Here is a 15,470-nt window from a genome sequence, read left to right as displayed (position 1 = left end):
ACTTTGCTACTAGCAGCAAGACATAGCTAACACACACCAACGGTCGGAGTTTTTCCAAGCATAAGGAGGTGGGGCAGGGATTGAGGGGGCTTTCCAGGTCCACTGCATTACATATAACCAAAGATGGTCCACTTGGTCTTTCTACCATCTGAGGCATCCACATTAGCAGTACATTGGAAATTCCATCATCTGTGGCCAGATAGGGCCAGGCCACAGGGATCTCCAGAGGGTCAAATGGGGAAGTGGGAGAAGGGCTGCACACATCCCCTTTCACGATACATATGAAAGGCAAAGTCTTCCCCTTCTCTGTTCTTATCCACGCCCCACACGCAGCACATGGGTTTTGAGGGATGATGCAAGAAATCCATGGATCCATTCCTGAGTGTCCACTGCAGGGCCAGGGACTGGGATGGAAGAGGCTAGAAGGAGGAGAGGAAGGGAGGGGCAGGGAGAGGGGAGCTGGAGCAGCTGGGTCAGCATTCCCTATTTGGACATTGACTCAGGCCCCAGGAATGCCAAGTAGGGTGGGGGTGGGCAGCCTACAGAGTCAGGCTGGGATCCCGCTGGCTCCAGGAATTGCAGGGACAACACACGCAGTCTGTGGGGTTGCCGAGGCTCCTGCACACCCAGACATACCTCCCAACCGCAGGTAAGAACAGGTGTCTCACCCTGTGAAGAAGTACAGGCCCTTAGCCCTCAATGCCACCCCATAGCTTCAAGGTGATCCCCACAGCTCCCCACCTGCCCGAACTACCCCCACTCCAGCCCCTCGTCCAGAGAGAGGGACAGACTCTTGAGACTCAAATGAGAACCTCTGGACAGATATTGGCGCCTCTCCCAGGATCACCCACAAGCCTCTTGGGTTATCCCCAGCCTCTGAGCAGGTAGCTTGCACTTTCCAACTCAAGTGGAGAAAGTCAGGCCCAACCCACCTCCATTTTCCCTCCTTTGGAGCCTGACAAAAGTGACAGAGGCTCTCAGAGTAGGAAGCTGGAACTCTGAAACCCGCCTCCTCCCAGCCCCATGCCCCCACAATGCTCCAGGGGCCTCCCCCAGGCAGTTTCTCATGTAACCTGTCCTCAGAGACCCAGGAGGCAATTAGGGGCCAGGCATCAAGATGTCCACATGCTCCCCTTTCTCCCCACCTGCCCCCCAGGCCGCTGGGCTGGAGCAGCTGGGTGGATGGACCCCTCCCTCCCCACAGCCTGACACCCAATCAGAAGGAAACCGATCCGGAGAGGGCAGGGTGCCAGAGGCCAGGCCCAGAATAGTGCTACCCAGCCACAGTGTCGCGGACTCACTCTCCGTGGGTCCAGGGCTGGCTGCATGGAGCACGAGCCGGAGCACACACTGAGCAGGGTATAGGGGTCTCAGACGGGCGGCAGCTGGGGCAGCTGGGGCAGAGGATGAGAGCACATTTGGCTAGAGAGAGAGAGCATGTGTGTATTTGGTCTGGATTGTCTCTGTGTATGTCAGCTTGTGGGTGTCTGTGTCTGTACATTCGTGAGTGTATGTAGTTCTGTGTGCATCTGAGTGGTTGGATATTAGTGTTTGTGTATGGCTGCGTATGTGTTTATGTGTGTCTCTGTGTGTGGGGGTGTGTATGTATGTGTGTGTGTGCCTGTGTATGTGTATATGGGTATTTGTGTGTCTGTGTGTATGTGTGTTTTTGCGTCTGTGTGTCTATGTGTATGGGTATGTGTGTGTCTGTGTATATGTATATGAGTAAGTGTGTGTGTATGTGTGTGTGGTGGGGAGGGGAGGTCCTGTGGTTTAAGAACTTAAGGAGTTTTCCCCTCCCCATCAGACATACTTCTCCCCACAGACCCCATCCTGGAGCAGACTTGGAGAGCCTGAACATCGAGGTAGGTGGTCCTGCCCCTCTCCCAGGGGGCCTAACCTTTCCCTGACTCCCTTTGCCCCCTACCTCTCTGTGACCCCAATTTCCCCCCTCCCACCAGCCTGGCTTTTATCTCCCTCTCCTTTTCCTTCCTTCTCCCTCTGTCTCCACTTCCTCCTTTCCCCAGTTGTTGCTTTCCTCACCTCCTCTTTCCTTCTTCCAGAAGAAGAGAGGAAGAATCTGAAGTCTGAAGACTTGGACCCCAGTCCTGACTTCACCACTTACTAATTGTGTGATTTGTAGCAAATTGCTTAACCTCTCTGAACTTCAGGTCCCTCACTAGTAAAATAGCAATGACAACAATGCCTCCCTTATAGGGCTGCTATGAGGTTTATATGAGAAAAGTGTTGGAGAAAAGCCCTTTAGAATCTTGCAAATATCGTTATTAATTAAACTTTATTGATTTTGTTGTGTCACTCCCCATTAACCAAATAGACCCCATTCTCCTTCCAGAGATGAGCTTCCTAGGGCAAGGAGATAGTGCCTCATGGTCATCACCCACCATGACCACCAGGTCAGAAAGAACCTGTGGGAAACAGGGGGCCAAGGCCTCCAAATGGACAAGGCAGGAGGTTGTGGAGGAAGGGGAGCTGCCAGGCCTGGGGAAAGGTGAGGCCAAGGTCAGTGCTGGAGGAGGGGGGAGTGGTGGCTGTAGGAACTCCCAGAGTGTGGGGCTGGACTGTGCCCTGAGTCTGTCCATAACACAGAGTTGGACCCAACCTTCATCTTGTAGACTCAGTCTACCCAGGGGCCCAGTGTGGCCAACTCAGAAAGACAGGACAGAGCCACTACCTTGTTGTGTGACTCTGAGCCTCAGCTTTCTCACCTGCAAAATGGGGGCCACAGCAGCCAGGCTTCCCAAGTGCTTCGGAAGATGGAGTTAATGTCCTCCCTCCCCTCTCCACAGGTTTCCCATCCAGGCCAGCTGCTGAATCCACCAAGCCAGAGGCCACATTCCCCAAGGCCACACCCTTGGCCCAAGCTGCTCCCCTGGCCTGCCCAGGCACCCCGCCAACAGGGTGGGACCTCCTGCCCCCTGACTGTGCCATCTCAGCTGGGGGCTCCAGCACAGATGATCTGGCGCTGAACATAGAGTTCCCAGCCACACCAGACGGTGGATATGAGCTCGAACGCCTAGTGGAAGACAGGCCCTCCCCATGCCCGTCCCCAAAGTTTCCGCTGCCCAAGATGGGCTGGGACGACGAACTTCGGAAGCCCGGGGCCCAGGTCTACATGCACTTCATGCAGGAGCACACCTGCTATGATGCCATGGCAACCAGCTCCAAGCTGGTCATCTTTGACACCATGCTGGAGGTGAGGCACAGCTCTGTCCCACTAAGCTCAGTCTCCATTCTCACAGCACTGCCACATTCCCCTGCATGTCCCCTTCGAAGGTTCCTTCTTAGCTCCATGGAGACCAGTGAGTGGGTGGAGGGAGGGTTTATGTTTTCTTTGAACACCACCTGATTGTCATCCCAGCACTGCCACCTACTATCTGTGGGACCTTGGTTCAGCTACTTTACCTCTCTCATTCCTGAAATGGGTATATGAATGCCTGCTATGCCCTACCTGTTAGAGAGCACTGCTGGGACCACCCATTGTAAACGGGAACAATTTATAGACAGAGAAGCACGTGTAAGACACTGCAGAGTCTCTCAGGACAAGGAGTAGGGAATGAACTCTGGTCCCTGTTTTCCACTCAACCAAACTACAAAGTGTCTATGCTTCAAGTCTTACCATCATTACAGCAGAGCAGTGTTTCCCAAAGCATCATATATGTATCACCCACAGTATGGGATGTGATTCTAATGGCGCATGAACAAATACTTTAGGAGTTTTGCATTTATTCTAAGGCGTATTAGAAAAATGCAACCAGCATGTTCCTTATTATTATTTAGGATGAGACTCAAAATGAGTCAATTTAAAGTTTATTTAGAGAAAAAAATGTAAATATGGTATAAATAACTGTACCTGTAGGACTTAGATTAGCAAAATTTATAAAGACCGTACACACATAGCTTACAAGCAGGAATACTGAGTTAGTTCCCACGTGTTGGTGTGGCTGGTGAGCATTCACTCAGCACCTCTAGTTACAAGCAGTCTTGTCTACATTGTCCAATGTGCCCAACAATGACCATTTCTAGTATGCAGTGACGTGAAAAAGAGGAGGACTCCAGAGAAGGTCCGATGGAAGGATCCTAGGTGGGGAACAGGGGACAGCAGGGAGATGGATGAGTGCCCACTGAGGGTCAGTGAGAGAGGAGAGGGAGGACCTACTCCAGATTCACCCCTCAACTAATCCCTCCTCCTCCCCAGATCAAGAAGGCCTTTTTTGCCCTGGTGGCCAACGGCGTGCGGGCAGCACCTCTGTGGGACAGCAAGAAGCAGAGCTTTGTGGGTGAGTGGGGACTGGGAAGGTGGGGTGAGTTGGGAACAGGAAGGAGGGAACTTGTAAGGCTTGAGCAGAGCCTCAGGCTGAACCAAGGCAGGGCCAGTGTGGGGGAAACCCAACCCAGGTCTTGGGTGGCTTCCTGGGAGACACTGAGGCTCAGTTTCCCCATCTGTGAAAGATATGTGACCAGCTGACCCCTTCCAACTCTGCTCCACTATGGTTCCATGCTATAGATGCCAGGTAGGACAAGAGGGGAGAAAGAAACAAAAGAATAGAAAAGGGAAGAGGAGAAGAAGGGAAATTAAAGGAGGAAGAATAAAAGGGAGAACCCCGTTTCTCAGGCACTGAGGCTGCCATACTCTCCTCTTTCCAAAATATACACTATTGTCTCAGCACTAAGGCGTTGGCGAGGGGGGTGGGTCCCGGCTCCTCAACCTGCCACCCTCCAAAAGGTGCCAGGCTGACCTTCCTCTCCCCTCCTCGTCCCATCCTGCAGGGATGCTGACCATCACAGACTTCATCTTGGTCCTGCACCGCTACTACAGGTCCCCTCTGGTGAGGATGGGCTGGGAGTCCTGGGGCACCCAGATGGGCCAGGCAGAGTGGAGTCTTTGGGAGCCTGAGGCCCGAGGACTCACATCTGACTTCCCGGAGGCCTGTCTGTGTCTCTAGGTCCAGATCTATGAGATTGAAGAACATAAGATCGAGACCTGGAGGGGTGAGCGGGAAAGAGGGGCTTGAGGTACCCCTTGAGGGGCTGAGGGTGCTTGGAAAAGGGTGGGACCAGGATCCGGGTAGAAGAAGGGCAGTGAGGATTTCCTGGAAGGAGCCAGGAAGGGTGACAGGCAGCTTCAGGTGCCTGAGGGAAGGGGAGCAGAGTGAGGAGGCCTGGGGGTGGAGTTGGGAGGAATGGGGGGAATGGTGACCAGCTTTCTAGACCTGATTCCAGCTTTTCCTGCAGAGATCTACCTGCAAGGCTGCTTCAAGCCTCTGGTCTCCATCTCTCCCAATGATAGGTAAGTTCCCTTGAACCCTACCCCAGGCCCTTCTTGCCCTGCATAGTCCCTTCCCTAGCCCCACTCAGTTCTTAACACACCTTCTCATCCTAAGCGGCAGACAAGGTGGGTTAGTGGCCTGTCCTCTTCTTTGTGGGGAGGGATGGAGGTGTCTCTTCCCAGGCTGCCCCTGCACTCACTGCCCCACCTCACTCCTACAGCCTGTTAGAAGCCGTCTATGTCCTCATCAAGAACCGGATTCATCGCCTGCCTGTCCTGGACCCAGTTTCAGGCACTGTGCTCCACATTCTCACCCACAAGCGGCTGCTTAAGTTCCTGCACATCTTTGTGAGCCAGGCAGGGTGCGGGTGACAGGAGGGGGGTGCACTGGGAGGCAGCCTAAGGAGGGCTCAGAAGTCTCCCTATACCCAGGAATGGGCAGAGAGAAGCCCGCTGGGGGGCGTTGGAGCCCTGATCGCCACCTCCTCCCAACTCCACTCAGGGCACCCTGCTGCCCCCGCCCTCCTTCCTCTCCCGCACTATCCAAGATTTGGGCATCGGCACATTCCGAGACTTGGCTGTGGTGCTGGAAACGGCCCCCCTCCTGACTGCACTGGACATTTTTGTGGACCGGCGTGTGTCTGCACTGCCTGTGATCAATGAATCTGGTACCGCACCCAGAATGCATCCAGAACCAGAGAATCTGGCTGGGAGCAGGAAGAGAAAGGGACTGGTGGGGAGACCGTGGGAGGAGCTGTGGGACGCATGGACCTACTGGTGCCATCAGTCTGGGGTCCCAGTGTGTAGTGGAAAGAGGTGGAGTGGGGTAATGGTTAAGCGCTGGGCTGCTAATCCAATGTTCAGAGGTTTGAATCCACCAGCCTATCCCTGGAGAAAGATGTGGCAGTCTGCTTCTGTAAAGATTACAGCCTTAGAAACCCTAAGGGGCAGTTCTACTCTGTCCTATAGGGTCGCTATGAATCAGAATTGGCTTGATGGCAAAAAAAAAACAACACACACATGCATATATGTATACATATGCATACATATGTATGCGTGAATGTGTGTGTATATACATATATATTTTATGGTTGGTTTGTTTAAACCAGGATGCAATTAAGGTCTATATTTTGCAGCTGATTTTTTTGTCCCTTAAATCTCTTTTAACCATCAGTTGTCATAGAGAATGTCCCGCCTCCAGGATTTGTCTTTCTAGAGGTGGCCTTTACCTTGTTCCTCTATCCCTGCATTTCTTATAAATGGGAAACTAGATCTAAAGACGATCAGGTTCAGGCAACAAATTCAAGGCTAGAATACCTCACAGGCTATGGATGTATGAACTCTGTATTGCATCACGTCAGGAAGCACAATGTCAGGTTCTTAAGCTCTGTGATACCAAATTTGCTTCAGATGCAGGGAGTGGCAACCTGATGCCTCCAACGTAAAGCCAAATAACTTGGTGGGATGCAGGGGGTTGTCTAGGAGTTGAGTTCAGAAGCCTGCCCCAGGCTCTGCTCACAGCATCCTGGTTCTGATCTGAGCCTCTTCCCCCTCTTTCCCTCACTCCCCGCCCTGCACAGGTCAGGTCGTGGGCCTCTACTCCCGCTTCGATGTGATTGTAAGTGCCTGTGGACTATGGAGAGGAGGTGGGGGTACTGCAGGGAGGCTGCAAGTGTGAGTGTCAATTGGGGTATCTGTAGGCTAGCGGGACCTTTGTAAGTGTAGGGAGTGATATCTGTGGGCCTGGAGCCTGGGTCAGGGAGTGACTAAGAGTGGCACTTCTCTCCTTTCTCCAGCACCTGGCTGCCCAGCAAACCTACAACCACCTAGACATGAGTGTGGGAGAAGCCCTGAGGCAGAGGACACAGTGTCTGGAGGGAGTCCTTTCCTGCCAGCCCCACGAGAGCTTTGGAGAAGTCATTGACAGGATTGTCCGGGAGCAGGTACCTGTGTCCATTGCCCCTCCATACAGGGCCCCAACACACATGGCCCAGTCCCACTTGTGAGTGACTCTGGCCATCCCTATGCATCAGACACTTGCCTTGTCCTCCATTTCATGGCCAAGCTCTTGGTGTCCATACTGGTCTGCATCTGGTCCTGTCCATGAGGCCCTCATGTCAAGGAACGGCCCTCAGTTATGTCAAATTGTCTCTCCTGATTCTTTTTTGTTTTTGATATTTTACTTTTGGTGAAAATCTACACAGCAAAACCTGCTCCCATTCAACAGTTGCTAGATATAATGATCAATGACATTGATTACATTCTTCACATGTGTCAATGTTCTCATTATTTCTATTCTAGTTGTTTCACTCCTTTTGACTTAAATCCCCTGCCCTTCAACCTTCTCATCTGTGCTTTAAAATAGCTGTTGTCCTTTTGGTCTTACATAGATTCTTTTTTTTTTTTTTTTAAGAACGTAGTACTCAAGGGTGACAGTTCTCCCCTGATTCTTGGTGCCAACCTCCTTAACTGCCATGGCCCCATGGCTCTGCCCTCTAACTGGCCCCTGTGGACCCACAGGTACACCGGCTGGTGCTAGTGGATGAAACCCAGCATCTCTTGGGCGTGGTCTCCCTCTCTGACATCCTTCAGGCACTGGTACTCAGCCCTGCTGGCATCGATGCCCTCGGTGCCTAAGAATATTCAAGTCTTCACTCCAAGCCACCTTCCACACAACAGAAGCCAAAGAAGGGAGTTGAGGAACTCAACCTTCAACTTCCCCCTGCCCCATTTGATGGTCCAGCTCTGGTTTAGGTAGGCTCTGGTTCAGGTCAGCACCAGCCCTTTGGTCTTGCTGGGCTCCCAGATCTCAGATTGGGGCTCCCTAATGACGATAGTGACCCAACTCATAGCTGAGCAGCCCCATGACAATTATAAATGTAAGGACTTGCTGGCGTCCTCAGAGCCCTGCAGGCCACCATTTGTCACATTCTCATCTAAGGCCATAGAGCCCTCATAAGAGGGGTGGACAGAGGCTGGAGTACAGGTAAAGGCAGCAGTGTGGTTTCAGATAATTCAGGAAGATTTACCTGCTCTCTCACAATTTGTTCTCATCTGCTTGGAATTCCATTGGAAGAAGCAAGTTAATGAACTTTTGTTGAATGGAATTTCCATTCTCAGTAAAAACTAAGGCTCAAAACACAAATACTCTGGGAGGCAGAGAACATCTGCCTGAGTACTCATCTCAGTAAATTCTATATGAACTCAGAGTCTCTTCTGATGGCACATTTCCTAGGGGTTGTGGAAGGTAGGGCACAAATTCTACCTACTTGGCAGTGGATGGCAAGATCCAGGTTCCCCTGTGGAAGGGACAATTTCCTTTCCCTATTCAGTCACAATCTTCCCTTCTCTTTTCTTTACAGGATTCTCTGGCCCTTCCTAATTGCCCATGCCTTGTCTATGCTCCCAGAAGCCCTCGAGAATGCCCAATGCACCATGGGATGATGAAACAAAAGGGAACAGCTGAGTCAAGCCTGGAGGTCCTTGAACCAGGTGCACTAGGATAACCTCAAGGCCATTTTTGCTCCATGTCCACCCACAATCCCTTTCCCTTTACCTGGGCTGTGACTGGCCCCAGTGGGGCAGTGAGCCCACAGCCCACAGGTTTAGTAAGGGGCTCTGTATTCCTTGACTTCTGGGCTACCACTAGTGGCCCCAGTTCCTGGAGGTCCCAGCTGTTCTTCCCCATGGACTCTGACCTTAGTGGTTCCTCACAACTTTTACTTACTTTCCTGACACTGTCCTTCCAGGGCTGCCAGGGGTCACCATGGAACTTCCAAACCAGTTATTTATAGAGCTGCCTGTCGGAGTAGTGTCCTCTCTCCATTCTCATTCAGAAAACTCTTTAGCTCTCACCATCAGACAGGGTTCTCAATCCCCAGTAATGACTTTTTGTTCAGATCTCTGAGAATGAATGATCAAAAAAACAAAAAAAGAACCATACATTAACTTGAATTTTATGTATTTCACTCAGAAAATGCTACAGCCATTTGACTTGAGCTTATGACAAGAGCCCTGTGCCTTCTGAATTTAAAGGCAAGAAGGAAAATCTGTAACTGAAACTTTGCAGGTGGCAACAGTTCCTTTTGCACATATAGCATTATTCTACCCGTATTACTTTTTCATCTTTTATTTATAACAAAACCATAAAGAAAATATTAATTATAGTTACTTATATAAAAGATGGAGTCCCTGGGTGGTGCAAACAGTTAACACTTGGCTGCTAATCAAAAGGTTCGAGGTTTGAGTCTACCCAGAGGCACCTTGGAAGAAAGGCCTGGTGATTTTCTTTTGAAAAATCAACCATTGAAAACTCTATGGAACACAGTTCTGCTTTGGCACAGATGGGGTCGTTATGAGTTGGAATAGACTCAACAGCAACTGGTATATAATAGGTACAACTCAGTCCACAAACTCTAATTTGCAAGACATATAACTTCATTTTTCTAAAGGTAGATATAATTTTGTTATGAACCCCATTTCAGCAGGTGGTAGAAATTAATCTCAGTCAATTTGGGGCCCCCACCTCTTCCTGGGATTAAATTTGGGGGAGAGGGGAGACTTTGGGTGCTTTAGGTGGTATAAGCTTTTTTTCCTCAGTCAGCATCATCCATCCATTTGTGCCAGCCTCTGCTAAGATACCCTGATTCCCATCTGGCTGTCAGTTGGCTGGTCATTGGTATGTGTGGTCACTGCCTGCTCTTGCGGGAGCCTAACTCGTGGCACTGAACGCTTCTGGACTCAGGAAGCCCTGTGAGGCTGTCCCAGGCCTATCTGCTGAGAGTACAGCAAATAGCATATTCTTGTCTGGAGTCTTGCACTATTTTTCCAACAGCAAGCACTCACTTTGTGTCTCTGTGTCACATTTCGGTAATTCTCACAGTATTTCAAACTTTTTCACTATTATTATATCTGTTAATGGTGATCTGTGATCAGTGATCTTTGATGTTACTATTGTAATTGTTTTGGGGTGCCACAAACCACGCCCATGTAAGACAGTGAAATTAATAAATGTCATGTGTGTTCTGACTGCTCCACCGACCGGCCACCTCTCTCCCTCTCCTTGGGCCTTCTTATTCCCTGAGACGCGACAGTATTGAAATTAGGCCAGTTAATAACCCTACAATGTCTTCTAAATTTTCAAGTAAAAGGAAGAGTCTCACATCTCTCACTTTAAATCAAAAGCTAGAAATGATTAAGTTTAGTGAGGAAGGCATGTTGATACAGGCTGAAAGCTAGAGCTCTTGTGCCAAACAGTTAGCCAAGTTGTGAATGCAAAGGAAAAGTTTTTGGAGGAAAATAGAAGTGTTACTTCAGTGAACACAAATGATAAGAAAGCAAAACAGCCTTATTGCTGATATGGAGAAAATTTTAGCTGTCTGGGTAGAAGATCAAACCAGCCACAACATTCCCTTAGGCCAAAGCCTAATCCAGACCAAGGCCCTAACTTTTCGATTCTATGAAGGCTGAGAGAGGTGAGGAAGCTGCAGAAGAAAAGTACGAAGCTAGCAGAAGTTGGTTCATGAGGTTTAAGGAAAGACACTGTTTCCATAACATAAAAGTGAAACAGAAAGTGCTGATGTAGGAGCTACAACAAGTTATCCAGAAGATCTAGCTAAGAAAGTTGATGAAGGTGGCTACACTAAATAACAGATTTTCAATGTAGATGAAACAGCCTTACATTGGTAAAACATGCCATTTAGGATTTTCATAGCTAAAGAGGAGAAATCAATGCCTGGCTTCAAAGCTTCAAAGGAGAGGCTGACTTTCTTGTTAGGGGCTAATGCATCTGGTGACTTTAAATTGAATCCAAATGCTCATTTACCTTTCTGAAAATCTTAGGGCCCATAAGAATTGTGCTAAATCTACTCACCTGTGCTCTGTAAATGGAAAAACAAAGCCTGGATGACACTACATCAGTTTACAACATGGCTTACTGAAGATTTTAAGCCCACTGTTGAGATCTACTGCTCAGAAAAAAAGATTCCTTTCAAAATATTAACTGCTGGGTGAGGCCAAGGTGGTGTGGTAGTCAGACGCTTCTGGTGAACTCTCTTACAACAAAGACCTGAAAAAAAAGTGAAACAATTACATTTATGACACGCTAGAAGCCCTGAACATCAAAGGCAAAATTAGAAAACGGACTGAGTGGCAGGGGGAGAGAGAGATGGTTCAGAAGCAGAGAGGAGTTGCCAGACCTGAAAAGCCGGTATCCCTCAGGCACCATACCTGGGAGCAGCTGCGGTGGGTTGGCAGTAGCATTCAGCCGCAGTTTCCTCAGGAAGGAAATAGCCAGCCTCACAGTCTACTCACACCTCTGGAACCAGAGAAGAATGGCGCTCTCAGCAAACGCTAAGTACTTGCATATATTTTACTGTGCCCCCAGCCCCAAAGCTAGCTTCAGTGGCTATTGATTTTCCTGGGCCTGAGATAGGTTCTGTTGTGTGTGCTGAGCCATTCTCCCGGCCTTGGAGAAGGAATAAATTCACAAATGGGGAAAAGATAATCTGCCAGCTCCACTAACCCGGAGAGCTCAGGACAGAAGCGGCTCCTGTTCAGGAATAAATGGTCTGTGGACATTAAATACCTTTCCCCTCTGCACAGACCTGTGTGGACCTATTTCAGGAGAATAGGCCCTCGCTGACAGACTGTAACTGTTTCAGCTGGGCAATGGAGAAGTGGGTGTTTGATGTTTGACACTGCTTTGCCTATTAAACAGGGTCCTCACCTACCCACATCAGGGGGCTAAGGACTGGTGGCTCCATTCAGGTCACCCAGCCACCTGCAACAGGGGTTCAAGGATAATTGGTACTTCCCAGTCCTTACAACCAAAAGCATTGGGTGCCTAAGGTCCATCTGCAGAACCCACCCACCTGTGCATTCTAGGAAACAGGGACATGCTTTCCTCACAGACAATCAGGGGATGGTTTTTAGCCCTCTGCCTTGTTGAGAGAGTGACCCCCTGCTGCAACCAGATACCGGTACCTACACCAATCCACCTCTGCCCCTCTAAGACTGTAGGACAGAGCCTGTACCACACACTTGATGACCAACTACCTGGACACCTGAGCTGAAGCCATACAGGAAAAGTGAATGGACTCCTAGGCTCATATACCTGGTACCAGTTCTAGCCATCTGGTGACAAGGTGTTAGAGCTTCAAAGGTGAAAATAATCAAGATAGCTCACTCAAGCAACCTATTTGGACATATTAAAACAAAACAAAGCAAGAAGCTAGGATACAGTAAGCAAACATAAACATAAACTAATACAATAACTTATAGATGCCATGGAAAAAACAGTTGATATCAAATCACGTAAAGAAGTAGACCATGATCGCTTCAACAAGCTCTCAAAACAAAAAATCAAGGGGTCCTCTGGATGAGGATGCCTTCCTGGAATTACCAGATGCAGAATACAAAAGATTAATACACAGAACTCTTCAAGAGATAAGGAGGTAGATCAGGCAATATGCAGAACTAGCCAAGGAACACACAGATAAAGCAGTTGAAGAAATTAAAAAGGTTATTCAAGAACATAATGAAAAATTTAATAAGCTGCAAGAATCAATAAAGAGGCAGCAATTAAATTCAGAAGATTAACAATAAAATTACAGAATTAGACAACTCAATAGAAAGTCAGAGGAGCAGAACTGAGCAAGTGGAAGGCAGAATTGGGGAGACTGAAGATAAAGCACTTGGCACCAATATATTTGAAGAAAAATCAGATAAAAGAATTAAAAAAAATGAAGAAACCCTAAGAATTATGTGGGACTCGATCAAGCAAAATAACCTACTAGTGATTGGAGTACCAGAACAGGGAGGGATAACAGAAAATACAGAGAGAATTGTTGAAGATTTGTTGGCAGAATACCTCCCTGATGTTGTGAAAGATGAGAGGATATCTATCCAAGATGCTTATCGAACTCCACATAAGGTAGCTTTAAAAGAAAGTCAGAAGACAAATTATAATCAAACTTGCCAAAACAAAAGATAAAGAGAGAATTTTAAGAGCAGCTAAGGATAAATGAAAAGTCACTTGCAAAGAAGAGTCAATAAAAATAAGCCTGGACTATTCAGCAGAAACCATGCAAGCAAGAAGGCAGTAGGATGACTTATACAAAGCATCGAAGGAAAAAAATTGCAAGCCAAAAATCATACATCCACCAAAACTATCTCTCAAATATGAAGGTGAAATTAGGACATTTTCAGATAAACAGAAGTTTAGGGAATTCATAAAAACCATACCAAACCAGAAGAAATACTAAAGGGAATTCTCTGGTTAGAAAATCAACAATATCAGATATCAGCCCAAGACTAGAACACAGGACAGAACAATCAGATGACAACCCAGATAGAGAAATCACAAAAATAAATCAAGATTAAAAAAAAAAAAAAACACTCAAAACACAGAAACAGCGATGTCATTATGTAAAAGAAGACAACATTAAAACAATAAAGAGGGACTAAGAAATGTAGCCATAGATCTTTCATATGGAGAGGAAGACAAGACGATATAAAGAAATAAAAGTTAGGTTTAAACTTAGAAAAATAGAGGTAAATATTAAGGTAACCACAAGGAAACTAACAATCCTACTCATCAAAATAAAACACAAGAAAAATAGAGACTCAGCAGAAATAAATCAAATACAATGAATAAGAGAAAAAGACAATATATAAGCTACTCAGCACAAAAAATTAAGTGGGAAAAAGAAACTGTCAACAACACACAAAAAAAGACATCAAAATGACAGCACTAAACTCATACCTATCCATAGTTACGATGAATGTAAATGGACTAAATGCACCAATAAAGAGACAGAGAGTGGCAGAATGGATAAAAAACACAATCCATCTATATGCTGCCTACAACAGACAAACCTTAGGCTTAGAGACATGAACAAACTAAAACTCAAAGGGTGGAAAAAAATACATCAAGCAAACGACGATCAAAAAGAGCAGGAGTGCCAATATTAATTTCTGACAAAATAGACTTTAAAGTTAAATCCACCACAAACGATAAGGAAGGACACTATATAATAATTAAAGGGACAATGTACCAGGAGGATATAACCATATTAAATATTTATGCACCCAATGACAGGGCTGGAAGATATATAAAACAAACTTTAACAACATTGAAAGGTGAGATAGACAGCTCCACAATTATAGTAGGAGACTTCAATAAACCACTTTATGTGAAGGACAGAACATCCAGTAAGAAGCTCAATAAAGACATGGAAGACCTAAATGTCACAATCAACCAACTTGACCTCATAGACATATAACAGAACACTCCACCCAGCAGCAGCCAAGTATACTTTCTTTTCTAGTGCACATGGGACCTTCTCTAGAATAGACCACATGTTAAGTCATAAAGCAAGCCTTAGCAGGATCCAAAACATCAAAATTTTACAAAGCATCTTCTCTGGCCATAAGGCCATAAAAGTAGAACTCAATAACAGAAAAAGCAGGGAAAAGAAATCAAACACTTGGAAACTGAACAATACCCTGCTCAAAAAAGACTGGGTTGTAGAAGACATCAAGGATGGAATAAAGAAATTCATAGGATCCAATGAGAATGAAAATACTTCCTATCAGAACCTTTGGGACACAACGAAAGCAGTGCTCAGAGGTCAATTTATATCAATAAATGCACACATACAAAAAGAAGAAAGGGCCAAAATCAAAGAATTATCCCTGCAACTTGAATAGAAAGAGAGCAATAAAAGAAACCGCCAGGCACCAGAAGAAAGCAAATAACAAAAATTAGAGTGGAATTAAATGAAATAGAGAACAGAAGAAAAATCGAAAGAGTTAACAAGACCAAACGCTGGTTCTTTGAGAAAATCAACAAAATTGATAAACCATTGGCCAAAGTGACAAACGAAAAACAGGAGCGGAATCAACTAACCCGAATAGGAAATGAGATGGGCGATATTACAACAGACCCAACTGAAATTAAAAGAATCATATCAGATTACTACAAAAAATTGCACTCTAACAAATTTGAAAACCTAGAAGAACTGGGTGAATTTCTAGAAACACACTACCTACCTAAACTAACACAAGCAGAGGTAGAACAACTAAATAAACCCATAACAAAATAAGAGATTGAAAAGGTAGTTTAAAAACTCCCAACAAAAAAAAAGCCCTGGCCCAGATGGCTTCACTGAAGAGTTCTACC

General features: G+C 46.8%; 1 protein-coding gene across 8 annotated transcripts; it reads left to right on the top strand.

The window, feature by feature from the left end:
• The first annotated feature begins 548 nt into the window (after nucleotides 1–548).
• PRKAG3 (protein kinase AMP-activated non-catalytic subunit gamma 3) lies at nucleotides 549–12,819 on the top strand. 8 transcript variants are annotated; one of them, XM_049888199.1, is made up of 15 exons: nucleotides 549–649; nucleotides 1,157–1,359; nucleotides 1,808–1,865; nucleotides 2,354–2,509; nucleotides 2,808–3,214; nucleotides 4,217–4,298; nucleotides 4,789–4,847; nucleotides 4,965–5,010; nucleotides 5,254–5,308; nucleotides 5,509–5,635; nucleotides 5,790–5,955; nucleotides 6,868–6,905; nucleotides 7,084–7,234; nucleotides 7,812–8,041; nucleotides 8,650–12,819. In XM_049888199.1, the coding sequence occupies exons 2-14, from the start codon at nucleotides 1,327–1,329 to the stop codon at nucleotides 7,922–7,924; spliced, it is 1,491 nt and encodes a 496-aa protein (XP_049744156.1). In that variant the 5' UTR covers nucleotides 549–649; nucleotides 1,157–1,326; the 3' UTR covers nucleotides 7,925–8,041; nucleotides 8,650–12,819. The 8 variants fall into 8 exon arrangements, with proteins under 8 accessions (XP_049744156.1, XP_049744159.1, XP_049744154.1 ...); XM_049888202.1 differs by lacking the exons at nucleotides 7,812–8,041; nucleotides 8,650–12,819 and having other exon boundaries at nucleotides 5,720–5,955; nucleotides 7,084–7,135; XM_049888197.1 differs by lacking the exons at nucleotides 7,812–8,041; nucleotides 8,650–12,819 and having other exon boundaries at nucleotides 1,205–1,359; nucleotides 5,790–6,905; nucleotides 7,084–7,143.
• Nucleotides 12,820–15,470: the final 2,651 nt, after the last annotated feature.

The sequence above is a fragment of the Elephas maximus genome, chromosome 6 (assembly GCF_024166365.1).
Source record: "Elephas maximus indicus isolate mEleMax1 chromosome 6, mEleMax1 primary haplotype, whole genome shotgun sequence".
Classification (NCBI taxonomy): domain Eukaryota; kingdom Metazoa; phylum Chordata; class Mammalia; order Proboscidea; family Elephantidae; genus Elephas; species Elephas maximus.
The sequence above is the reverse complement of the archived record's forward strand: the minus strand, read 5'-3'. Positions and strand labels throughout refer to the sequence as shown.

Coding starts and splice junctions, on each gene's coding strand:
- PRKAG3 (XM_049888197.1), top strand. CDS start 1,327: ATGGAGCACGAGCCGGAGCACACACTGAGCAGG. Junction 2,510..2,807: donor GCTGCCAGGCCTGGGGAAAG/GTGAGGCCAAGG, acceptor CCCTCTCCACAG/GTTTCCCATCCAGGCCAGCT. Junction 3,215..4,216: donor TCTTTGACACCATGCTGGAG/GTGAGGCACAGC, acceptor CCTCCTCCCCAG/ATCAAGAAGGCCTTTTTTGC.